Source organism: Bos mutus, chromosome 3 (genome assembly GCF_027580195.1).
Source record: "Bos mutus isolate GX-2022 chromosome 3, NWIPB_WYAK_1.1, whole genome shotgun sequence".
In the NCBI taxonomy this organism is placed as follows: Eukaryota; Metazoa; Chordata; class Mammalia; order Artiodactyla; family Bovidae; genus Bos; species Bos mutus.
Window position 1 is genome coordinate 84,035,591 of NC_091619.1, and position 27,265 is coordinate 84,062,855.

The 27,265-nt window shown below is 34.5% G+C and overlaps 1 protein-coding gene across 1 annotated transcript in view; it reads right to left on the reverse strand.

Moving 5' to 3' along the window:
- Positions 1-27,265, reverse strand: part of HOOK1 (hook microtubule tethering protein 1) — a 71,655-nt gene that overhangs the window by 30,804 nt on the left and 13,586 nt on the right. Inside the window, exons 3-11 of the mRNA XM_005907507.3 lie at positions 26,564-26,636; positions 23,465-23,515; positions 21,949-22,081; positions 18,385-18,452; positions 17,133-17,195; positions 16,345-16,428; positions 9,270-9,436; positions 1,785-1,925; positions 485-686 (exon numbers count right to left, since the gene is read on the reverse strand). Coding sequence (XP_005907569.2) covers positions 485-686; positions 1,785-1,925; positions 9,270-9,436; positions 16,345-16,428; positions 17,133-17,195; positions 18,385-18,452; positions 21,949-22,081; positions 23,465-23,515; positions 26,564-26,636 — 982 coding nt within the window. The remainder of the gene's footprint in view (positions 1-484; positions 687-1,784; positions 1,926-9,269; positions 9,437-16,344; positions 16,429-17,132; positions 17,196-18,384; positions 18,453-21,948; positions 22,082-23,464; positions 23,516-26,563; positions 26,637-27,265) is intronic.

Consider the following 27,265-nt stretch of genomic DNA (forward strand, 5'->3'; position numbering starts at 1 on the left):
CAGATAGAAGATACATGTGATAATAAGTACACAACTGACTACAAGTAGTGTTTATTTGGGGCTTCCTGGGTAGCTCAGTGGGTAAAGAATCCACCTGAAATGCAGGAGACCCCAGTTCTATTCCTGGGTCGGGAAGTTTCCCTGGAGAAGGAATAGACTACCCACTCCAGTATTTTGGGGCTTCCCTGGTGGCTCAGATGGTAAATAATCCACCTGCAATGTGTGAGACGTGGGTTCTATTACTGGGTTGGGAAGATCCCCTGGAGGAGGGCATAGCAACCCACTCCAGTACTCTTGCCTGGAGAATCCCAATAGACAGAGGAGCCTGGCAAGCTACACAGTCCATGGGATTGCTGAGTCAGACACAACTGAGTAACTAAGCACAGCACAGCACAGTGTTTATTCACTGCTACATCCTTCTTAAGGAGTGAAAAGTTATACTCTTTCAATTTTATTGATTAAAAAAAATTAGGTATTTTCTCACCTGTCTCTTGTATGTTTCTAATTGTGTGCGTGCAGCATTTGCCTTCTTTAATTCCTCTTCTAAGCTGACTGTATTATGCATGTACATCATGTTTGTTTCCTGTAAAGTTTTCACTTGCTTGCGAAGGTCATTCAGATCTTGTAGCTTCTGACGATATATCTCAACTGTAGACTCCAGTTTATTTGCTTTATCAGAGGTAGCCCTATAATAACAAAGATTAAACATTACTATGTAAAAACAAGTAAATGCACATAACAGTGTTATTCTGGCTGTAAAACGAGTCTTCCAAATGAACTATCAACTGGTCAAAAAAAATGAGAGGGACAGAGACAAGAAATCATTAACTTTGTGAGAAATCTGGAAACGGGCTCAAAAAGTTCAACCCTTCTGTTATAAAGTCATCAAAATAAAATGCTCAAAATTTGACACACTGTATTATTGAACTATTCTATATATCTCAACAATGTATAAAAAAAAGAATGGTTTTGTAAATACAGCTGAACAATTCCAAGCTGCATTTTAGCTCACAGGCCAGTTGTGCTCTGTGCATAAATCTAATGTAGTTTGTTGTAAGTATTTGATATACTCAGTAAGTTGACCTAATTTATAATTTGTTTGGCAAAGCACTTCCCTTTAGAGCTGTGCACACCTGACAAATGGGATGGAGAAAAAATAAATAAACAGAATCACTTCAATATCACATGAAGGTTAAAATTAATGCTTATAAAGATTTTGTTTTAAATGAACATTAAAAACTGTGTAAGAAATGGTTAATTAAGAAAAATTAACATAAAAAATCATTTAAACAGATTCTTTGCTTAACATTTCGTAGGCAAAGCTCATTATAAACTTTGTACTGTCAAAGACAATAAGAGAACCTGGGATAATCTTGAAATAAATGCTAGGATTCTTATCTATATTTTATCAAATGTCAAAATACGGTTTGTGAGAATACATTTCTTACACAAAAATTTCACAATATGTACTAGTAAGTACAAGAAGGTCAAGTCAAATGTATCTAAAAATAACAGCTTACAAATTTTTAAGAAAAAGGTATCGTCTTCTTTAATCAGAAATAAGAAAAAGGTTTATGGTTCCAATATGAAAATCTGTCCTAACACGAATCAAATATTATCCTAAAACTTCACATAACTATCAACTAACATAAAAGAAGTAAAGACTAGGAACTTGGATAAAAACTGATCAATACTTGATACACAGGTATAACTGTAAGATTCCTTAATTAAAATATAGAATACCAAAATGAGAAGTGACATAATTATATTTAGACATGCCATACCTAAGAACATCTATTTCATCTTTCAGGGCTCTTGTTTCCTCAGCAAGACTAGTCAATTCATCATTCCTATGTTGAAATTCAATTAATTGCTTTTCAAGTTCTTCACAGTGAACACGGTAATCATCTTTTGCAGCTTCAAGCCTTGCATAAAGAAAACAAGTATTTATAATGTAATTTCCATTATTTGTTTTTTCACTGAGATATGAGCTTAGCAAAACTAACTTCTAAAATGTTTGATTCCACATTCAAAAAAAGAAAAACTAAAGGAATAAGCTACTTTCTGGTCCTTAGTTTTAAAACAATAGCTTAAAAAAAGTTGGAGAACTCATACTTTCCCATTTTAAAAGTTACTACAAAGCTACAGTAATCATGATAGTGTCATCCTACCATAAAGCTAGACATATGGATCAATGACAATTAGAAGTCCAAAAGTAAACTCTTAACATTTATGGTCAAATGATTTTTTTTTACTTAAAAAAATTAATAGATTTTTTTTTTCCCCCCAGAAAAACTGAACAGAAAGTACAAAGTTCCTGTATATTCTCTCATGGTTGTCTCATTCCCCAGTTTCCCTTATTATTAACATCTTGCATTAGTGTGGTTACTTGTAAGAACTGATAAGCCAGTAATGTTCTGAATTTTCATTATCACTCTGAAACACTGAGTCTGGTTCTCTAGTTCAAATAGGAATTTTAATTTCAAAACAAAAAGAGAAACCATATAAAGTTACCCAAAAATGTACATAGCACACAAAGTGGTAAAATATGAACTCTAAGTATAGACTGTGATAAAGAATAAATACTTTGAACCCAAAAGGAACAACAAAAACTAAAATGACTATATAGTGATAAAAATATTTAAAAATTACTTGATCAGCTGACAATAATGCAGAAAAGAAAAATAAACACAAGAACATATATGACAAATGAAAAATAGCAAACTGATAGACCCTAAGCACAACCATATCAAAAATTATGTAAAGGGCAAAAGGACTAAACACACCAATTAAAAAGGCAGAGACTATCAGATGGATAAAAAAGCAAGGCTCAAATATATACTAGTTATGAGAAACATTTTAAATATCAAAACACAATAGGTTAAAAGTAAAAAGATGAAAATAAGTATCATGTAAATAATAAGCAAAGAAAACTGGGGTATTTATCTTAACATCAAAAAAATGGTTTAATACAAAAAGTATTACCAAAGGTATAGATATTTCACAATTATAACAGGGTCAAGCCATCAGAAAGACATATCAAAAAATTATATGTAACTAAAAACAAAATTTTAAAACAGATGAAGCAAAAACTGACAGAATCAGAGATCTACAAATCCATAATTATTGTCAAGAATGTTAACATCAGTCTCCCAATAAATGAAAGAACTAACCAAAAATGTCAAATACAGAAGAAATCTGAATAACCTTACTAATCAGCTTGATATAATAAATATTTGTGAAACATGTCAGTAAAAAATTACAGAATACACATCCTTTGCAAGTACACATGGAATATTCACTGCAATAAAACGTGATGATCAATAGGTATCATAAATATTAAAAAGAATGAAGTCTTACGGACTATATTCTTTAACCGCGAGGAAATTAAATTAGGAATCAGTCACAATGAGAAGTTTGGAGAAAAGCCTTAAATATTTGCAAATTTTAAAATACATTTCTAAATGATTCCTGAGTCAGAGAAGAAATCAGAGAGGAAATTAGAAAATATTTTGAACTGAATAATAACAGAAACACAATCAATCAAATTTTAGGGACACAGCTAAACCAGTGCTTAAAGAGAAATTTACAGTTTTAAAGGCTTATAATAGAAATAAAGAAATGCTTAAAATCAATCATCTAACTTTAGGAGGCTAGAAAAAGAAGAGCAAATCAAATCCAAAGTAAGTAAAAGGAAAGGAATAAAGAACAGAGATCTAAAACTCACACTATGGGAAACTAATAAAGGCTGTTCGATTAATAAAGGGTGTAAGATTAATAAAACTGATGAACCTCAAGCAAGGGTGACCAAGAAAAATGAAAGAAAACACAAATTACCAACATCAAGAAAGAAAAAGGAAACACCATTACAGCTCCTGTAATCATTAAAGGGACCATAAATAGAATATTATGAAAAACTTCATGCCAATAAATTAAACAACTTAAATCAAATAAATACATACCTTGAAAAAAACAATTTAGGAAACTGACATAATATGAAACAAAATCTAAAAAGCCTATGAACCATTAAATAAATTACATGTGTCATTAAAAGCCCTTTCACAAAGAAAACCACAGATCCAATTGTTTTACTGATTAATTCTATCAAATATTGAAGGAAGAAATAATGTCATTCTTACATAAACTCTTTCAGAAAATAGAGGAGGAGAGAGTATTTCCCAATTATTCTATGAGACTAGCAGAACAAAACCTGAAAGACATTACAAGAGAAAAAAGTTATAGACCAGTATCTATTATAAAGACAAGACACAAAAATACTTTCAAAATATCAACCAATCAAATCGAGTCATATGTGCATAAGATAAGAAAATATGACCAAGGTGGTTTTTCTCTGGAATACAAATTTTTTTAACAGTCAAAAATTAATTGTATTAAAAGAATAAAAAAGAAAAACCAAACCATCTTTTTTCAAGATGCATAGAAGTCCTAAGACAAAAATCAACACTCATAAGTGATAAAAACTCTTAGCAAGGCAGAAATAAAGGAGAACTCTTTCAATCTGATAAAAAGCCCATTTAAAAACTCTACAGCAGGTTTCCCTGGTGGCTCAGTGGTAAAGAATCTGCCTGCCAATGCAGGAGACACAAGTTTGATTCCCAGTCCAGGAAGATTCTACATGCAGCAGAGTAACTAAGCCCATGTGCCACGACTGTTGGCCCTGTGCTCTAGAGACCACGTGCTGCAACTACCGATCTGTGTGCCTAGATCCCGTGCTCCAAAACAAGACACTGCAATGAGAAGCTGGCACACAACTAGAGCGTATCCGCCACTCTTCACAACTACCACAACTAGAGAGTACTGCCGACTCTCCACAACTAGAGAAAGCCCACACAATAGCAAAGACCCAGCACAGCCAGAAATAAACAAAGAAATATAAAAACACTACTAGCTAGCTTCATTCTTGACAGTACTTAATTGGACGTTTACTCCCCAAGACTCAGAACATAGCAAGATGTTTGCGCCTGTTCAAAGCAAGGAAAATAAAGACAAGGCAGAAATAACAAAAGGAAGAGGTAAAGGTCTATTAATAGATGACTGTAGATTCCTTAGGATTTTTTTTACCAAAACAAACTACTAGAATCAGTAAGTGAATTAAAAAACTTTGCAGGGCTTCCCTGGTGGTCCAGCGGTTAAGACTTTGCACTTCCACTGCAGGAGCACGGGACTGGACCCTGGTCAGAGAATCAAGATCCTGCATGCTGAGCAGTGTGGCCAAAAAATAAAAAAGGAAATAAATAAAGTTGTTTGAACAAAAAAAAGGGGAAACTCTGCAAAACATACAAGTTTTCAAATGCAAGACATTAAGATTCAAGATATAAAAGTTTCAACATATAAAAACCAACTGTGTATCTATATATTAGCAGCAACTTTTCAGAATAATTTTTGTAACTGTGTTTGTAATAGCAAAAAATTAAATATTTGAGAATGAAATGAACAGAAGACACACACAACACTATGCTGGAAACAATACAACACTGCTAGAGAAATTAAAGACAAATAGACAAAGACACTAAATTCATAAAACAGAAATTCTCAATATGGTTAAGGAATCAATCATATACAACTTGAAGACACAATCACAAAAGGTTTTTAAGAGAAACTGACCAAAAAAGCAAAAAGACAGAAGAGTCAACAACATATTTTGAGAAGAAAGAGTTGGAATATTCACACTATCTGATTTTAAATGACTTACTCTAGAGCTATAGTAGTCAAGATCAAGTCTTACGGGCTAAAGACAGACAAATTCATCAGTAGGAAGGAACTGAATACAGAAAATCACCCAAATTTTATAGCTATATCATTTTTCACAAAGGCGCCAAAGCAATTTGATGGAGTAAAATAAAAATCTTTTCACCTGATGATACTGGAACAACTGGATACACATAAGGGAAATAAAAGTAAAGTCTGACACCCACATATCACACTATTTTCAAAAAAGTCAATTCAAGATGGATCACAGACCTAACTGTGAAAAATAAAACTATAAAGGTTCTAGAAGGAAATACTATTTTCATGACTAGGGAGTAGACAGATTTCTTGGACAGTACATAAAAAGCACTAATCTAAAAAATACTGATAAATCAGACTTCATCTAAGAACTTTAATTCCTGATAGATAACATTTGAAAATGAAGTGGCAGGCTACAGAAAAGATGAAATATTATTACATGCATATCTGACAGAGATTCTATAACCAGAATATATATTTTTTAAACTCTTACAACTCAGTAATAAAGACAAACAACCCAATTTAAAAATAGGCTAACAGTGTGGAGAGACAATTCATATAGTAAAATATAGTGCAAAAAAGCACATGAAAAGGTGCTTACCACCATTATCATTAGTTATCAGGAAAATGCATATTAAAGCCACAATTCAACACTCTTAACCCATTCCCTGGAATAACTAAAATGAAGAAGACTGATAAGGCCAACTTACGTTATATAGGCAGAGTAACTAGAGCAACCAGCAGCAAGCACTGCTGGTGGGGATGTAAAACAATATGACCACTTTGGGAAATGGTCTGCTGGTGTCTTTTAAATGTAACACAAACAAAATGTGTGACTCAGCAATGCCACTCTATATAATTGCCAATGAGAAATGAATAAATATGTTCACAAAAGTTTTATATTCCCATGTTCATATCCATTTTATTTATATTAGCCAAAATCTGGAAACTCAAATGTCCATCTAAAGGAAAATGAATAAGCAAAATGTGTTACAATGTGCAATAATTCCATTTAGCAGAATACTACTCAGCAATTAAAAAAAAAATGAACTGATATATTCAGCAACATTGGTAGATTTCACAAATATGCTGAGCAAAAGAAGCCAGTCACCAAAGAATTCATATTACAATTTCTAAGAAGTTCTAGATCAGAGAAAACATTCTATACTGGAAAATAATCGGAAGAGTCTCTGGGACATAGGGGTTATCTGGGAAGGGACATAGGGGAACTTTCTGTAGTGACAGAAATGATTTATCAAATGATAAAGATGTGAGTTACACAAATGTATGCTTTTAGTAAAAGATGCCAAACAGTGCAATTCACTCAACTCACGGTATGTAAACGTTATCTTGAAAAAAGAACTGTAAACATACTGAAGTGTAGCATTAGTTTGCACTGTAGCGTTACCTTTTTATAGAAGGCATGAATTAGCAATTCTTACTTCAAAAGTGTTTTGGGATTGAGTAGATGAATAAATCTGCTGAGGAAAATGGAAGTCAGGTTTCTCAATGTTGGAGAAGGGAGTTACAATATGAAAATGCAGAAAATCAGAATGCACCCTGAAGTCACTGGACTGAAATGGAAGATGATAATATGAATTCACTGTTCACTATGAAAATAGATAGATACATGCATAGACATATGTGTGCAAACATGGACTGGTATGAACCTGTACAAGTGACTTTCCTAGCTCTGTACACCAAGGTGGCCCAGAAGCAATGACAAAAAAACTCATCTAGATCATCCTTGGAAGAAAAGCCATGATCAACTTAGACAGCATATTAAAAAGCAGAGACATTACTTTGCCAACAAAGGTCCATCTAGTCAAAGCTATGGTTTTTCCAGTAGTCATGTATGGATGTGAGAGTTGGACTATAAAGAAAGCTGAGTGCTGAAGAATTGATGGTTTTGAACAGTGGTATTGGAGAAGACTCTTGAGAGTTCCTTGGAATGCAAGGAGATACAACCAGTCCATCCTAAAAGATATCTGCCCTGAATATTCACTGGAAGGACTAATGCTAAACCTAAAACTCCAATACTTTGGCCACCTGATGTGAAGAACTGACTCACTGGAAAAGACTGAAGGCAGGAGGAGAGGGGGATGACAGAGGATGAGATGGTTGGATAGCATCACTGACTTGATGGACATGAGTTTGAGTGAGCTCCGGGAGTTGGTTATGGACAGGGAAGCCTGGCGTGCTGCAGTCGGTGGGATCACAAAGAATCAGACACGGCTGAGCGACTGAACTGAACTGAGACCATAGACCTTTGTTTTTAGCGGAGAATAAATCTAGACAGAAAAATTCATCTAGACCATAGATCTCTCTTTTTAGTGGAGAATAATATTCTCCACTAAAAGGAATCAGGACTTTTGGAGAAATGGTTGATCTAGAGTGGAGGAAGAACAATTAGAGTCTGGAACATTTTGTTGTGCCAGAAAGACGAAAATACTCAAAAAAGGATAGCAACATATTGTAAAGACACATGGCTAATAGAAAGGCTTCTCAGTGGTCAAATCTGGGACAATTTAAACATAAAAATAAATGACGATAGTAATGGAATTATAGTCCGTTGAGTAAGAATCAATTTCTAAATGCAAAGCACGATCCTGGATTAGATTCTGAAACAAGAAAAAGCTTAAGTTTTAAGGATACTGAGATAGCTGATAGAATTTGCATATGATTTATAGATTAGATAATGATTTGTTTCAAATACCAATTCACTAATTTTGATAACTATGCTGCGGTTTATAAGAGAATATCTTTGTTCTTAGGAAATACACACTGAAGTACATAGGGGTAAAGCAGTATGCCTCCAGTTTATTCTCAAATGGTTCAAAAAACAAAACATATATACACATGTGACCATGTAAAGAGACTGCTAAAGCAAATGAATAGAACTGTAAAACAAATGTCGAATCTGAATGAGAAATATACAGAAGCTCCCTATCCTATTCTTGCAACTTTTTTCAGTAAGTTTGAAATCATACCAAAATAAAGTAACACAAAAACACATACAGTACAACTGGAGCGCCTATTTATCAGGGCCTTACATTGCAGGGCTCAGGGGTAAGCACACAAAAAGATAATGTTTATCAAAGGTTAGATGTACACTTTTTTTTCCCAAACGAAGAAATATAAAAGTTGATATGAAAAGCATCCTTTTAGTGTGACACTTATATATTTCTTCCAATTATCAAGTTCCCTCTTCTATGCAAAAATTTCTCTTCTCCCCAGGCTTTAGCAATCATTCTTTTAATTCCTCGTGGACTTGCCTATGGCTTTTGTTTGGCCCTCATCACACATTATTTTGAATTGTTTTGCTTTTTATATATGTATCCCACTTGCTTAACTGGATTGTTAGCCCTACGAGGACAGGAACCACTTATACTAGACAGTATTTTCATCCACTTAGTATTCTAAACATGTGTTGTAATGCTTAATCATCAGTTGTTGCTATTATGATTTTTAGCTACTGGTTTAATAAAACTGTATAGAATGATTTCTACTAAAAATGCTACCTGAAGTTTTCTTCCTGTAATTGTTCTAGTTGCAACTGTGCATGAAAATATTTTTTTGCAACCATTGTATTTGGATCATCAAAAGATCCATCCAACTGGTCAAGTTTTTCATTCATCATCTCGTTCTCAGAAACTAGTGAATTCTTTTCATCTTGAAGCGCTGTCACCTAAAAAACAAAAACACAAACATAAGCATCAGTAGCAAATAAAGAGTTTAGAGTGGAATTCTAGATTCTAAATCTGACCAAGCCATTAACTAGCCTAGTCAATCAGACTAGATAAATTCTTAAAGATCCTTCTAGCTCTGGAATTCTGGGTCTAGGTTTGGATCAGAAGAAATAAAATTAATTTTATTAATAGAGAGAAAAGAGAGTTAATACATATAAAGCAGAATATCTTCCAAACTTCATGCTTGCTTTAGGTCAGAGAAGAAACTGTTTCTAAGTCTCTAAAAATTTTATGCACCTATGTACTTCAAAAAAATAATTTGTTTCCCCTTTAGGTATAAATGTATTTTCAGGATGCTGTTACCTAGTAAACTGAGGTACAAACAAATATGCACAAAATTACCATTTTAGGTTCATAGTAGAAAATTATCAGATTCACATGTATCTTCAGGGGATAACCACATTATTTGGTTAGTGAATCAGCAGCAAAAAACTGAACCCAATTGCACACTGAAACTATTTGCTTAAGATTTAATGGATATAAACATATAACTTTAGAATGACATAAATACCAGCACTTGATACATTTTTAATTCTACTTACATATTTGTGTTAACAAGCATTATTTGCTCCCTTAGTTCTACTTCTTTTTCATTTAAAAATATCTTTAAACATTTAGAGATAAGGCTGCAACCTTTTATAAGACATGCTTCCTGAGTAACTCAGTCGGTAAAGCATCTGCCTGCAATGCGGGAGACCTGGGTTCAATTCCTGGGTCAGGAAGATCCCCTGGAGAAGGAAATAGCAACCCACTCCAGTATTCTTGCCTGGAGAATTCCATAGACAGAGGAGCCTGGTGGGCTACAGTTTGTGGGATCCCAAGAGTTGGACATGACTTAGCGCTATCTTTCTTTCCTTTCTTTCTTTATAAGACCAGACATCTACATGGGATTTTACTAAGATTAGTTTGAAAAAGGCTGACTTATCATAACTTACAATACATTGTAAGTTATTGGGCTTCCCTAGTGGCTCAGCTGGTAAAGAATCTGCCTGCAATGAAGGAGACCTTGGTTCGATCCCTGCATTGGGAAGATCCCCTGGAGAAGAGAATGGCTACCCACTCCAGTATTCTGGCCTGGAGAATTCCATGGACGTATAGTCAGTCCATGAGGTCACAAAGAGTCAGACACAACTGAGCGACTTTCACTTTCACAACATATTACTGCACAAGTTTGCTATTTATAGTTTCAAAAGGTGTAATCAATGCAGTCTAGTTATGTGAATGGGACTACATATTGATACACCGAGCTAATAACAGCAAATTAAAATCAAGTTATAGGGACTTCCCTGGTGGTCTGGTGGTTAAGAATCACCTGTGAATGCAGGGGTCATGGGTTTGATTCCTCATGCAGGAAGATTCCACATGCCACGGGGCACCTAAGCCCAAGAACCACAATTACTGAGCCTGTGCTCCACAACAAGAGAAGCTACCACAATGAGAAGCCCTCTCACTGCAACAAAAAGTAGCTCTTGATCACCAGAACAAGCGAAAGCCCATGCACAGCAACAAAGACCTAGAGTAGCTAAAAATAAATAAATAATCTTTTTAAAAAAATCAAGTTATATTATATAGTCTTAAATACAGTGTAGGCAAGTTACAAACACTGTCCTCCAAATGAGTAACACAAAATCTAAAAAACCACTGCCAGACAAAGAGGAAACAGTTTTTCTTCCTAAATACAATGCATGCATCCATCCTTGTCATATAAGCAGTTTAGTGACTATTATCTGTCATGTAATACAATCCTGTTATTGAGATACAAAAAACAGTGGAGGCTGCACCCTTTAAGATCCCTACAGAAGAAATGTAAACAATTATAGGACAGAAAATGTGGTGCTTTGATGAAATTATGCTATTTGGGGGTGCGAGAAAAGAATCTCTCTATTAGCTTGAGGGTAGGGGCTGTTACAAGACTGGTAGAGTAGAAACAATACCTTGTCTTCAAACTGGATAGGAATCCCCTGAAGAAGGGAGAAGAGCAAGGGCAAACTTAGTTTTCAATATCTAGTGGGAAACCAACCCTGTTCCTAACCATGAATTTCACATAGTCGTTCCAGAGCCACCCCGGATGAGTGACTTAGAATGTCCAGAGGTGGTTCTAGGTATCTTTTAACAAGATGCCATGGTGATATTTTGTTTAGGCTCACTCTGTACCTGCCTCTGTCCCTTTCTGTTTCTCTAGTTTTTCTGTCTCTCTCTCTCTCTGAGCTACTTAAAAGAAAGTTCAAAAAGCTAAAAAAAATAATGCTCTTTTCTCATGTCACTCAGATTTAATATTTTTATCATATTAGCTTATTAAAAACTTAAAACATAAATTTCTATAGCTGGAGTCCTGTTTCACACATAATTTTCAGACACCTTTAGGTTTGAAGATCACTGCCTCACTACATGTGACACGATGCTGGGTAGGAGTATGTTTCTCTCTAACATACTGTAAGCAAGAATAACCAGCCTCTGTTACTCCAGTAAGTGAAAGAGAGCTACTGATGGCTGTCAAGTGTTAGGATTAATGGTTGAGTAAGGCAGAGGAAAGAGCTGTTGATAAACTCATCCTAACTTGCCCAAAGGCCCCATAATCATTGGACAAAAACTATAAGATTACATGAGTTTCTCAAACCTTACATCTAATTCTCATATGGGTTTTTTTCTTTTCTTTTTAAAGTACACATAATCAGGCTTCCTCCTGATTTAGTGAGTCAGAATTTCAGTTGTTCCAGAATCTGTAACCATAATTTGCACAGAATGCACATAGATCTTTATTTAAATGGGTAATGCTTCACCACCAGATCTTTCACTACAGAGTTCTTGCATTTTTTTATTCTGATTAAAACATGTTTGCTAACTGGACTGTGCGAACAAGCAGGTTTTTTTCAAGAAGGGCTCATGAATTTGCATCTGTGCTCTTCTTCAGTTAACGCAGTTAACGCGTCTTCAGCTAATGCTCTTCCCTGCCTCAGCATTTTATGGATATAGCTCCTCCATTTTCTGGCATCAAACTTGCAGGGGAGCCTGATTTTCTTATCTTTGTCAGTGATTTAGCTTTTCTACCTGTGTTACAGAGTTGTTTTGCCTTTATTCCTGAAATCTGAGAGCTTAACTAGGACGAGGTTTGATGTTAATTATTCACTAATTTGTTTCTAGCCGAAATTTCCTTTTAAATCTCACTTCACTGTCCTACCACCTAGTCTACTCTACTGAAGTGTTCTTATGAAACTGTAATACTACATAAAGCAAAAGTTCTCTAAGCTTGAGTGCGTGCGTGCTAAGTCGCTTCAGTCATGCCCAGCTCTTTGCGACCCTATAGACTGTAGCCTGCCAAGCTCCTCTGTCCATGGGATTCTCCACGCAAGGATTCATTTCAATATTTGGCAAAACTAATACAATATTGTAAAGTTTAAAAATAAAATAAAATTAAAAAAAAAAGAATACTGGAATAGGTTGCCATGTCCTTCTCCAGAGGAACTTCCTGACCCAGGGATCAAACCTGTGTCTCCCATGTCTCCTGCACTGGCAGGCAGATTCTTTACCACTAAGCCACCTGGGTAGCCCTCTCTAAGCTCGGCTACCGTCTTCTACGTACACTTATCTATTTCTGGTTTTAGTCTGTAATGTTCACACAGATGTCACGCTTTTATTCTTTTCATCTAGTTCATGCTTTGCTGGCAGTCAAGATACCCTATTTGTTTTGGCAATGTTGAAGACTTCTTGGACATGCTCTCCAATGTACCCCATGGCCCAGTATGCTTTCCCCTCTTGAGTTATAGCTGGGACTGTTTTTTCTCCACCACTCTATACAGCCTTGTGAATGGTGAGGGAAGGCAGTAGTTGCGGGGGCGGGGAAGAGCAGCTGAGCCAGTGGGCAATCTTTTTTAATAACACGTGAGCTAGGCTATCATTTCCGAGGTTTAAGTACCTCATACAAGGACGGTGAGAATGGCATTCCATTGCCGTGGAGAAATTCCTTTGGGCATCAGTGCTGCCCCAATTCAGTGTGTGGCCCTATACCCTTTGTTCTTATCAGAGTCAGGCCCTTAGTTTCTTCTTGGCCATTATTTCCACTCATATCTAGTGCAAATAAAATGAAGAACTCAAAGAGTGAATTTCCTTCTGATTGAGATTACTGTGAGAAGTCACAAGATTTCTGTTGACTCCCCAGCAAGAGCAAGGAATGAAGAATGAACAGCAGGTTTCTGCTCTGCAGCACCTCTGTCAATATCAATACGCTTGCTTCTTTCCTTGATTACCAAGCTTTTTAATTTAACTTTATTAGGTTAAGCCCTTTTTCTTGTTTACCTGCCCTTGGCGAATTTCTTTGCCACCTATTTTTCTTTTTTGGTTCATTTGGTTGGGTATTAAAAAAATTCCCCCCTAATTTAAATATCACTCTCCAGTTTTATTGTTGTTCAGTTGCCCAGTCACGTCTGACTCTGTGACACCATGGACTGTAGCACACCAGGCCTCCCTGTCCCTCACCATCTCCCGAAGCCTGGCCAAGTTCGTGTCCAATCCAAGTTCATGCATCCATGAATCCAGTGATGTTATCCAACCATCTCATCCTCTGATGCCCTCTTCTCCTGCCCTCAATCTTTCCCAGCATCAGGGACTTTTCCAATGAGGTAGCTATTCTCATCAGCTGAGCAAAGTACTGGAGCTTCAGCATCAGTCCTTCCAATGAATATTCATGGTTGATTTCCCTTAAGATTGACTGGTTTGATCTCCTTGCTGTTAATTGGACTTCCAGGAGTCTTCTCCAGCACCACAGTTCGAAGGCATCAATTCTTTGGTGCTCTGCCTTCTTTATGGTCCAGCTCTCAAGACTGTATGTGACCGTTGGGAAGACCATAGCCTTGATTATATGGACTCTTCTCAGCAGAGAAACATCTCTGCTTTTCAACATACTGTCTAGGTTTGTCATAACTTTCCTGCCAAGAAGCTACTGTCTTTTGATTTCATGGCTGCAGTCATCATCCACAGTGATTTTAGAGCCCAAGATGATGAAATCTGTCACTATTTCCATCTTTTCCCCTTCTATTTGCCATGAAGTAATATAACCTACTGTCTGGTTACATATGATTAAAAATACACATTTTTCAAAAATAATTTTTCTTATAAAATTAGGGTATGCATCATATACACCTGTGTGAAATTCACATTGTTAAATTAATCAATTACTTTTTGTTCTGATTATATGCAGTAGTCATTTATTTCACACATGTAGCAGATAGTTGAGGGTTGCCTCTATTTTGATACTGGAATTAAAATGCCAAAACTTGGGATGTCTATACTTTTCAACAAAAATCAGATCATCATGTACTCTTCACCATGTGTTACAAATACTGAAATGTTTTAACCGAATTTTGTGTTCTTTTTTAAAAAAGAATTTCTCAGAAAACTGTACAGAGATCTTACATAAGGCTGGTAACACCTGAATGAGTCAGTCCTCTACTCCTTACATGAGGTGTTCTGGAAGGATATAATCTTACTTGAAAATAAAACATTTCAGATGCTGTGCATGTGGTTAAGAATGAAGAAAGGCAAAAACATAGTGAGACACTAGTTTTGTTCAAACACAGAGGAGGGATATTTAATGATAAAGTTAGGAGGTTTGGATTCTGGTGCTGGTTGTCACTGCCCTGCACATCTGAATCACCCTGACCAAGTCACTTCTCATCTCATTTGCAAACTCAGGAAGGTTAGAAATACACCCAGCGCTATACTTTTAGATAGTTAAGCAAGGGTATTGCTACCACAAGCCTTGTTCCTTGTCCTCATACTTTTCAGAGTCAATTATTTACGTAGCTCATTATTTGAATGAAAAACATGTAGCATATTAGGATGGCATATTTAACCTTTTGTACAATTTTTCAAGACTTATTGCATAATTTCATATTTGCACTTTCATTTAATAATAACAATATATGCAAACACATACATAACCCCTTATGTGCCTGGCCCTCTTTAAGAGCTTCAAGTATATTAATTCACTTAATCTTCATATCACTCAGGGAAATATATACTATTATCACATCATTTCTCAAAAGAGAAAAACGAAGTATAGAGAAACTAAGCAATGAGCCCAAGTAGACACAACTAGCTAGTAACATGACCAGGACTTCCCTGGTGGCTCAGCTGTAAATCCACTTGCAACTCAGGAGACATGGATTCAATCCCTGGGTCAGGAAGATCCCCTGGAGAAGGAAATTGGCACCTACTCCAGGATTCTTGCCTGGGAAATCCCACGGACAGATGAGCTTGGCGGGCTACCATTAATGGGGTCACAGAAGAGTTGGACATGACTTAGCAACTAAACAACAACAACAGTAACACGATCAGGTTCTGAATACAGGAAGCCTGGTCTGACGATTCACCCCTTCAACTATTTAACTACTGTTTCTCATTCCCAGTTTATTTTGCTAACATGTATGTGCATACCAACCTGAGAATTACATACGTGTTCATATACACGTACATGTTAGCAAAACAAACTTTGCACCTGCATTTACTGGAGGTCAAGCACTTCTAAATATTTCCATAAAGGACTCCACTTAACACTCACACCTTATAAAGGAGATACTTTAGTTTCCCCTTTTTATAGAATAACAAATTAAGCTCTATCTAAGCAGTTGAAATTTTACAATTTGAATGATCTTCTCAATGAAGTAGTTATGCCAGCAATTTTCAACTCTAAAAGAAAAATGATCAAATTTATGTTTCAATATTCAAGTCTATAGCAAACTCTTTCAATGGTCCCTCCGTGAAATAAAATCCAATCTCCAAAACACTTTACCCATTAATTAATTAAAAAAGGCTTATTAATTCAAAGAGGAAATTACTCTCATATCCATACCTGCATATCTAGTTCTTGGCATCTTTGCCTCAGTTCTTCTTTTTCTGCTAGTGCTTCCTGAAGTTCTTCTAGGGCCCTTTTAAGCTGAAACAGAAAATGTCCTAATTCTTAGTAAATCATATTTTGAAACAAACTGATGTATTTATCACAACACATATATATACTGATGTTGGAAACAGTTTCAAAATTAACAAACGCATTTGCCTCTTCTTTTACCATTTCCCTTCCAACCGAGGTTGGGTTATACAGAGGAAGAGAGTATCTTTCCCACCAGGGAAAACAACTGTGTAAAATACCCAGGGGAAGGAGTCTTGAGTACAGAACCGTAGAGTTCAGTATTAAAGGAAATCAACTGTGATAAAAATCACATTTCCTTATTAGATAAATCAGAATTTAGCAGAATTTTTAAAATTGTCTGCTATTTAATTATGTAACTATATAGCATGAGCTACATATGTATTAACAAATATCAGGAAAGTTTAATGCCACTTGACTCTTCAAACACCACCATTAAAAACTGGAAATCAACACTACCTGCATTCAAGAAGCAATGAATAATATTATTTAAGATCTTACAAGAGAACAAACTATCTAAATTTCACGGAGGAAAATATCTTGTATGTGCTCTCCGATATAAGCCTTTAAGACAGTACTGGGTTTGCCAGAAAGTTCGTTTGGGTCCTTCCATTAAGATGTATGGAAAACCCGAATGAACCTTTTAGTTAACCCAGTAACTGACAGAGGAACTCAATCACTGTTACATTTTCCTCACATATTGAAATACTCACCTGTTGTTCTAATTCTCCAACAGCATCATTTGTGGGAGAGCTCACAATTTCTTTACTCATCAACTAGGATGAAAATAATAAAATTAAGTACAATAAACTGAGGCACACACAGTAAAAGTATTCACTTTTTTTTACAAGCAAAAAGTTCTTTTACACAGTAAAAATAACAGTAAGGTGTTTTATGTTTAATTTTTCCTTGCCTTAATTTGATGACCCTTATTTTATTCAAATAAAAAATATATAGCAGCTTAAGCTAAATAACTCAATGTTCAAACATTATATTAGTGAAGACAAAAAGTAGAGTGTGCTTGAAATATGTAAATAGATATATTTAAAATACTAATGTACTAAAAATTATAATACAAATTCTACATAAAATTGAGCACATTAAATAATTTTAAAGAATGATTCTTCTGTAACATGAGTTGGCACTTTAAAAATTCAGCTATAAATGAGTTATGTGGCAAAATTCCTAATCCAAGAAGCCATTTTAAATGTAAGAGCTACAATTATATGAGAAAAAAGATCCTGTAAAATAATTTATTTTGCATATGCGAGACATGTATATTTATGCATAGCAGTGTTTTGAATTCAAACTAGCAATGCAGACTCAGGGTATATCCATTTTTCACGTCCTATATGCTGCCTCTCTTTAAATCACGACTCTTCCAAACTAACCCTTCACTCAATTTTCCCTCAGGCCTCCTCTTCACTTGACTTCATCTCTGCCTTCTGGTCTGACTTTAAGAATGAACATGTGCCAAATGAATTCTGAATCTTTATGGCATAACTTAAGATAACCAGGCTGGATTGAACCCAGATGACCTGGCTCTGAAATATACTTATCACTGTGTTTGCTCACAGTTCTAACATTCTGAAAATGCACATAAGATACATACACACACACACTTTAAATTTCAGAGACAATTATTCTATCTGGCAGAAAAAAGAGAAGGTATAAAAATTCCTATCTGGGAAGATGCTGTTTATCCTGCTTAGCTGAAGTTACTTAAAGGAACTTAATAGTAATTTAACTTTTAAAATGCAGAGGTACTAAAATTGGGCTTGAAGTCCTTATAAGAAATTTTGGGGAAAAAGAATGAAGGGACAACACAACAATCAAAGACAAATCAACCTACTGCAAAGGGCACGTTTATACAGTAGTGAAATATACATCCATAAAGTTTTTGTGAACAGTTTTATTCAATTTGGTTTAGGATTTTTATACATGTGTGATTATGATATAACGTACCTCTTGAATAGCAGTCATGACCACATGTTGAACAGATTCTTCCAAAGTCATTATATTCTGAATATGTTCTATGATTAAAAAAAAAAATCAGATCTGATAAAAACTCTACTCTTTACCCACAGTAATTCAGCCATTCAATTAACCACATAAAAATTCATTCACTACATATAATTCTTTATGCAAGTACAATACTTTTTCCACAAGAAATATGTCCATTGAAAACAAATACGCATAATTGAAAATATTCATATAAATATTTATAAATGTTTTAAAGAAAATCTCTAAGTCTCTTATAAGGGAGAAAACGAGAAGTAATTGCAATTAATCTTAAAACAACTATGACAATTTCTTCCATCTTGTTAAATATTCAACATTATGGGATGAATTCACATATACAGATATAGCACAGAGATATTATAAGTTCAGTTCCAGACAATAAAGCAATGATCACAATAAAGTAAGTCACGTGAATTTTTTAGTTTAAAAGTTCTATTTACAAACTACTGTAATCAATTAAGTGACAATAGCATTATATCTAAAAAAGACAATGTACAAACCTGAATTAAAAATTGCTTTATTGCTAACAAAATGCTAACCATCATCTGAGACTTTAGTAAGTGCTGATCCTTTTACTAATAAGAGGATCTTATTGATATTTTGATGCTGATGGCTGCTAGAAGAAAACCAAAGAGGGTGCTAGCGAAAGCTGTGGTGTCTGTGGCAATTTCTTAAAATAAGACACCAGTGAAGTCTGCCGTATCAACTGACTCTTCCTTTCACAAACAATTTCTCTATAGCATGCAGTGCTGTTTGATACCATTTTACACACAGTATAGCTTCTTTCAAAACTAGAGTCTATCCTCTCAAATCCTGCTACTGCTTCATCAACTAAGTTTATGTAATTTCTAAATTCTTTGTTGTCATTTCAGCAATCTTCACGGCATCTTCGCCAGGAGTAGATTCCATGTCAAGAAACCATTTTCTTTGTTCATCCATAAGAACCAACTCATCTATTAACATTTTCTCATGAGATTTAGTCGTATCTTTAAGCTCCACTTCTAATTCAAATTCTCTTGCTATTTTACATCTGCAGTTAAACCCTCCATTGAAGTCTTGAACTGCTTAAGTCATGTACGAGAGTTGGAGTTCATGTACGAGAGTTGGAGTTAGTTTTTTCCAAACTCTAATTAATGCTGGAGTTTAATGTTTTTACCTCTTCCCATGAATCATCTATGCTCTTTCTTTTTCCCCTAAGGCAAACACGCCTTTACCTTTTTAATTTTTATTTTACATTGGAATATAGTTGATTTACAATGTTGTGTTCATTCTGGGTGTACAGGAAAGTAGTTACACATATAACATCCAGTCTTTCTCATAGTCTTTTCCCATATAGGTTACTACAGAGTATTGAGTAGAATATGGTAGTTTGCATATGTTAATCTCAATATCCTAGTTTATCTGCCCTCCCCACCTTTCCCCTTTGGCAACCATAAGTTTGTTTGCTAAGCCTGTGAATCTGTTTCTGTTTTATAAATAAACTCACTTGTACAATTTTTAGATTTCACATATTAGTATATGATATATGTCTTTCTCTGTCCGACTTACTTCACTTAGTAACAATCTCTAATTGCATCCATGTTGCTGCAAATAGCATTATTTCATTCCTTCTCTATGGCTGAGTAATCTTCCATTGTATATATGTACCACATCTTCCTTACCATTATCTACTGATGGACATTTAGGCTGCTTCCATGCCTTGGCTATTGTAAATAGTGCTGCAATCAACATTGGGGTGCAAGGATCTTTGCTAATTAGTTTTCTTCAGATATATGCCCAAGAGTGAATCAAATCTATTTTTAGTTTTTAACATCTATATTGTTCTCTATAGTGGCTGTACCAATTTATATTCCCACCAACAGTCTAGGCTGACACAAACAAATGTAATGATATACCAAGTTCTTGGATTGGAAGAATCAATATTGTCAAAATGACTACACCACCCAAAGGTAACCTACAGATTCAATGCAATCCCTATCAAATTACCAATGGCATTTTTTTGCAGCTCTAGAACAAAAATATCTTAAAATTTGTATGGAAACACAAAAGACCCTGAATAGCTAAAGCAATCTTGAGAGAGGAAAAATGGAGCTAGAGGAAACAGGCTCCCTGACCTCAGATTATAAAGTAATCAAAACCTACAGTAATCAAACAGTTTGGTAATGGCACAAAAACAGAGGTATTGATCAATGGGACAGGATAGAAAGTCCAGAGATAAACTCATGTACCTATGGTCCATTAATCTATAACAAAGGAGGCAAGAATATAAAATGGAGAAAAGACAGTCTCTTCAATAAGTGGTACTGGAAAAACTGAATAGGTAAATGTAAAAGAATGAATTAACATTCTCTAACATCATACACAAAAATAAATTTTAAATGGATTAAAGACCTACATGTAAGACCATATACTGTAAAACTCTCAAAGGAAAATATAGGCAGAACACTTTTTGACATAAACTGCTGCAATATCTTTTTGGATCCACCTCCTTAGAGTAGTAAAAATAAAAATAAATAATAGGACCTAGTTAAACTTAAAAATTTTTTTTGCACAGCAAAGGATAGCTATGAGAAATAAAAACCTATAGAGAAGTACTCACTTGCCCAAGAAAAAACAGCCAGTTAATAATAGAGATGGCCTAATATGAAAGTTTTCTGATACCCAAACCCTTTTTTATTGACAAACTATAGCTGATTTCATATATTTTATTTTTCTCCTTCCTGAATTAATTCTTACTGAATTTATCTTGTCTTCTGTGCTGTCTTCATTAGTTAGATAACACTGAATATTTTCTAAGGTTCTGACTTAAAGTATTTTACAAACTTCAGCACCCAACATCCTCTTAAAAAGGTGATGTCCTAAAGCCAGTTTTGGATAAGTCATGCAAAAAATATCAGGATCAAAAATCTCATCACCCAGACTGATGCAAGCTCCTGAGAGAAGTAGATCTTGGTCTGTTCAGTTCATCATTTTACTCATTACTTTCAACCAAAAACACTCTTTTTGTACTCAGCTGGATATGGATTACTGTGTTCAGATATACTAATATAGTCCTCAACTCCGTTTATATCATCAGACTGCTCTCTGGAGGACACATTGAAGGCATTCTTCTGAAAATAGCAGAATATCACCTGAAGAAGCCTGGATTATAATTTAGCAGCTGCATAATCATTTATGAAAGTCTGAACCAACATAAGGTTCTGTATGTGAAAGAAAAAGCTTATCAAATGAATAAGTACAGTTTTTATTGAATATCCACTAAGTCCTAAGCACTGATTAAATTAAGCTAATTAAAGTACATTTTATTTAGCCACTGAATATGAATCTCAGAATCCAGAAATACAATTATACTGAAGATCTATAGCTTTTTAATGGCAGAGCTGTGCTTGAATTCAGAACCTCTGGCCTTTTGCCAACCCTCAATACTACATTATTATGCTCTTTCTTATAAGCAATGTAGGTTGTTTCTAGAAAGTAGATATACTCAAATAATTGAAATTCACTTACCTTGTTTCTTTTCACAGTTGACAGCACAACCTAAAATAAGCTGGAGCAATCTCCCAAGCTCCACAGAATCTGAACATTCAGTTATCTGGTTTAAATCAGGGATAAGTTCTTCAGAAATCTGTTGCCCCAAAAACTGCAGTGTTAAAAATAAATTAGATCACTCACTTATGTAGGCTACAGAGAACTGACTACATTTAGTTGTTATAAGGAAGATAAATTCTATAAATAGGTTCATGAAATGATTCAGATAAATTAACAAATGACAAAACCACAATTATTGACTAAAACCAGTTAGCAAAGTTAAAGCAAGCTCCTAAAATTTTGAGAACCAACCTAATGCAACTAACATGGTTTTATACCAAGTATCATTTTACCCCACTGTCAGAGAGAGGAATTGTTTAGGAAGCCCCTGGCCTGATCTATTATGATAAAACTTATGCCTTTCCATATAAAATAAACAGATTTATGTTAAGTCAAAGAATATTCAAAATATTTTGATATAGTCTTGATGAACAGAGAAACACAAAATAAACTGTCACACTTTGACAAATGAATAACAGATTTAAACGATTAATCTTGGCTGGCTCTATAATTTTTCTGCATGGTGTCCATGGGATCGCAGAGTGGGACACAACTTAAGAGACGGAACAACAACTTTCATTCTATTTTTCTGTTGTGCCACACGGCTTGTGGGATCTTAATTTCCCAACCAGGGACTGAACCAGTGCCCTGGGAGTGAAAGTGCCAAGTTCTATCACTGAATTGCCAGGGAGTTCCCAAGACTGTTTTCTTCAAGTTACTAAAAGTATTCTTGGCATTAAAAAGACAAAAAAACAAACCAAAACTCAAAATGAGTTTTAGGCATTAGTGAATTGAAAAATTTTAGTTCTAAAATTACTTGGAAGAAACAAGTTCAATTGTACAAAAATTAAAAAAAAATTCTTTAATGGCAAAACCAGACCAAAAGTTTTCACACATTAAGCAATTAACCTTCTAATATCAAATAATCCTACTAGAGAATTTCTTATAATGCTGAATAAGAAAAACAAAGTACTTGAATAATGTAATATCTAATGCGACTTTAATACTACTTTTATTTTGCATTCTTCCTCAATTCACTTGCATAAGCATAATTTCATAGTGTATTTTGCTGCTGTTTACGCTGGAAAGAAACAGAATAATATTTTAAACATAGAAGTACTTCAATTTAATTATAAGATCTACTTTATAGCATTGCATAAAATCAAATTATATAAAGATGTAAGCAATTTTATTTGAGAAAATAATCAACTTAAAGAGTAGCAACATATAAACATTATTTTACAAATCAATATATTAAGTTTTAGCCCTTTTATATTCACAAAATTTGAGTGTACTAAAAATGGAGAAAAAACAATATCTTTCAATTATGAATTATACATCATAAAATGTTATAAACTAAAAGCAAGTCATTTTTCATTGTCAATGTAATTGTCACAGAGTATTTTATATTTAAATAGTCAGATGATTTTCATACCTCATTGTAGTAACTCATAATTCCTTGAAGTACCTTCTTTAAATTACTAGCCTAACAGAAGAAAAAATAAGAATTAAATCATTTAATATTAATAATGAAAGAAAATGCATGTCAAGGTGAAAGACAATAAAAACTTCCCAATAAAAAGGACAACAAAAATACATATTGGAGTTCTACAAATACAAGTACATGGTAATTTTTAAACATCAAAGCTTTATTTAGAGTTTTATTAAAGAAAAAATGTTTTACTGCTTACATAGTTTAACCACAGTGATTCTATTTAAAATGAGCCACAACTAAGTTGTGGCTAAGTTAAAATTCAAGTACTAACTTAGAAAATTTAGCTATGAGCATGCCCACCTTTAGTCACGAGTAACAACAAGAAAACAGGAATATTATCTTCAAGCTTAGCCAAAAGACAATATAGAACTCTAATTTCTGAGAGAAGAAAAACAAAAAAGGTGAGCCCTATACTAATCTAAGATTTCTCTCTAGAGGTAATTTTCATACCATGGGATAGGGAGGTGGGAACGAAACAAAGCCTGACATTCTAGTGGATTTGAGAAGATAGACATCAGAAGTTCAGGAAGAAAAAAAAAAAAAAAAAGAAGTTCAGGAAGGTCAAGGTAGTTGGGATTTGCAGAGTATAAAAATGAAGAGGTGAGAGCTATGGAAAGAAAAAGCTCCAGAAATCTGCATAGTAGTTCCTTTGACTCTTTGGCTGAACAATAATTTGCACGTGCATGGGTGAAACTCTATGAGATTAAACAAAAATAATTTCCAAGGAAACAACAATCCAGGGAACTATAAACTGAACAATTCCTGAAGATTGCACAGGGCCAGAAACAGTTGAAATTCTCACCAGTAAGAGTGAAGAGACCATGACCAGGTTAATACAGATAAGCATTCAATAAAGACCTCAAAAAGGTCACAACTTAGTGAATCTAAATAGTCCAAGAGGAGAAAATAACTCTAGATCTGCCTTCCATTTCCACAAACCATGAAAGAATCAAACTGATTCACAAGGATCTTAACTGCCTATGAGAACAAAATCCAACACTCTTTAAAGGAATACAAAAAACCCCAGCACTCAATAATAAAATTCATACTATCTAGCATCCAATAAAAAATTACTACACACATGAAGAAGCAGGAATATGTGAACTATAATTAGGAGAAACCACAGTCAATAGAAAGAAGCCCAAAAATGAGAGATGAAAGAATTAGAAAACAAGATGTTAAAATTGCTAGTTTAAAATGTTCAAGGATTTAAATAGCAGGAATATAAGAAAGCTAATGATTTATTTAAAAAAAAACTAAATAAAGAGACTGTTAATGGACTTTTTAAAAAGCAAGATCTATTAGGTGTCCACAGCATTTTCAATATAAACAGAGAGAGACTAAAGAAAAAGACAACAGGCAAAAAAAATCATAACAAAAGTGGTTATATCAGTATTGGAAAAATTACACTTTCAAAGAGAAAATATTACCAGGATAAAGAAAGTCATTTCATAATGGTAAGTAGATTCATTCATCAACAAGACATAAAAAACTAATGTATGTAAACCATATAACATAGATTCAAATTACATGATTAAAATATTTGCAGATCTGAAAGGAGAAACTGAAAAATCCACACTCATCATTAGTGATTTGAAAACTCCTCCTCCCTTAACTGACAGAATAATCAGACAGAAAATCAATAGAGATATAAAAGATGTAAACAGTACTATCAAAGAAGTGAAATAATCCATACTTGTAGAAATGCAGACTGTATGTTATTTTCAAGTGTACATGGAATATTCACCAAGACAGACTATATATTAGGTCACAAAATAAGTCTCAGTAAATGTAAAAGAATTCAGAGTATGTTCTCAAACTAAAATGGAATTAATTTATAAATTAATAAATAAAAGATACATAGAAAATCCTCAAATATTTAGAAGCTGAAATACTTATTCTAATCTACTCAGGGGTCAAAAGAAAAATCACAAGGGAAATTATCAAATATTTTGAATGAAATGAAAATAAGAACATAGTATGTTAAAATGTGTGGATGTGGCTAAAGCAATGCTTACTATTAGGGAAAAGTGCTTAAAACATCATTTAAGCTTTCACCTTAAGAAGCAAAAAAAAAGTGCAGATGTAAAGAAGAAAGGAAATAATAAAGATCAGAAAGGAAATCAACAAAAAAGAAAACAAAAGCTGCTCTTTTGAAAAAAAAATTTCAAAAAATGGAAAATCAAACCAGATTTATCAAGAAAGAAAATACAAAAGCCATAAATCACCAGTATTAAGGAAGAAAGACTAAAAACAGTTCAAAGATTCATCAACAGGCCAAGCAAACTGTAGTAAATCAGTGTAATGAAATACTAGTCAGCAAAAAAAAAAAAAAAAACTAATACAGGCAACGTTGATGAGTCTCTAAATAAAATATTACACTGAGTAAAAGAATACCAGAGAGTTCATAATGTCCATAGAGTTCAATCCATTTATATTGAACTCTAGAAATGAAGGGCTTCCCTGATAGCTCAGTTGGTACAGAATCCACCTGCAATGCAGGACACATGGTTCAATTCCTGGGTCGGGAAGATCCCCTGGAGAAGGGATAGGCTACCCACTGCAGCATTCTTGGGCTTCCTTTGTGGCTCAGCTGGTAAATAATCTGCCTGCAATATGGGAGACTCTGGGCCTGGGTTGGGAAGATCCCCTGGAGAAGGGAAAAGCTACCCACTCCAATATATTGGCCTGGAGAATTACATGATATAGTTCATGGGGCCGCAAAGAGTAGGACAAGACTGAGCGACTTCCACTTTCTAGAAATTAAACCTACAGTGACTAAAAGCAGACCTGTGGCCATCCAGGGCCAACTTAGGAGTGAGGATTAACTAGTAAGGGGAATACGTACATGTTTTCGGTTAATGAAAATGTTCTATGTCTGATTATGATGGTATAAGAACACATGTAACTATCAAAACTGAAACTACACACAACAAAATACAGCCTTCAGTTAGTTTAAAAAAGAAGATTTAGTTGAGCTTAGTGCTAATTTCAGAACCACTGTTTGGATCATGTATACCTAGCATTCATCCTGCATACCTTTATTCTCCAGTTGTCACCAGTATCTTCTTTAATTCGGCTTAACCAAGGTTCATCGAACCAAGCTACATCACTACAACAAAAATACAAATGAACATTAAAATGTTTTTATGACATGAAAATACCACATCTAATCAATAGATAAAGTTATTTTCCATCTTAAAGGCTGTCCTTATCAAGAACAGTAAATATTATTTAAAATGAACCCACTGAATTTTTTGTTATTCCTGAGGGTTTCTTTTGGAATTTCTCATAGTAAATGAATTAAGTCAGTAACATCTTCAATTTAACAAAATTTACTAAATAACTCATACTAGGCACCCTGGTAGCAGGTAGATGTAAAAATCCCAATCCTAAAGGGGAAAAAAAAGAAAACAATTTAATGTATCTACTACGTGTCAATAATTGTGCCTAATGTTTTTCCATATCACTTCATTTTAATATAACAGTAACTCCAGTACTTTTGCCTGGAAAATCCCATGGATGGAGGGGCCTGGTAGGCTGCAGTCCATGGGGTTGCTAAGAGTCGGACACGACTGAGCGACTTCGCTTTCACTTTTCACTTTCATGCACTGGAGAAGGAAATGGCAACCCACTCCAGTGTTCTTGCCTGGCGAATCCCAGGGACGGGGGAGCCTGGTGGATGCCGTCTATGGGGTCACACAGAGTCGGACACAACTGAAGTGACTTAGCATAGCATAA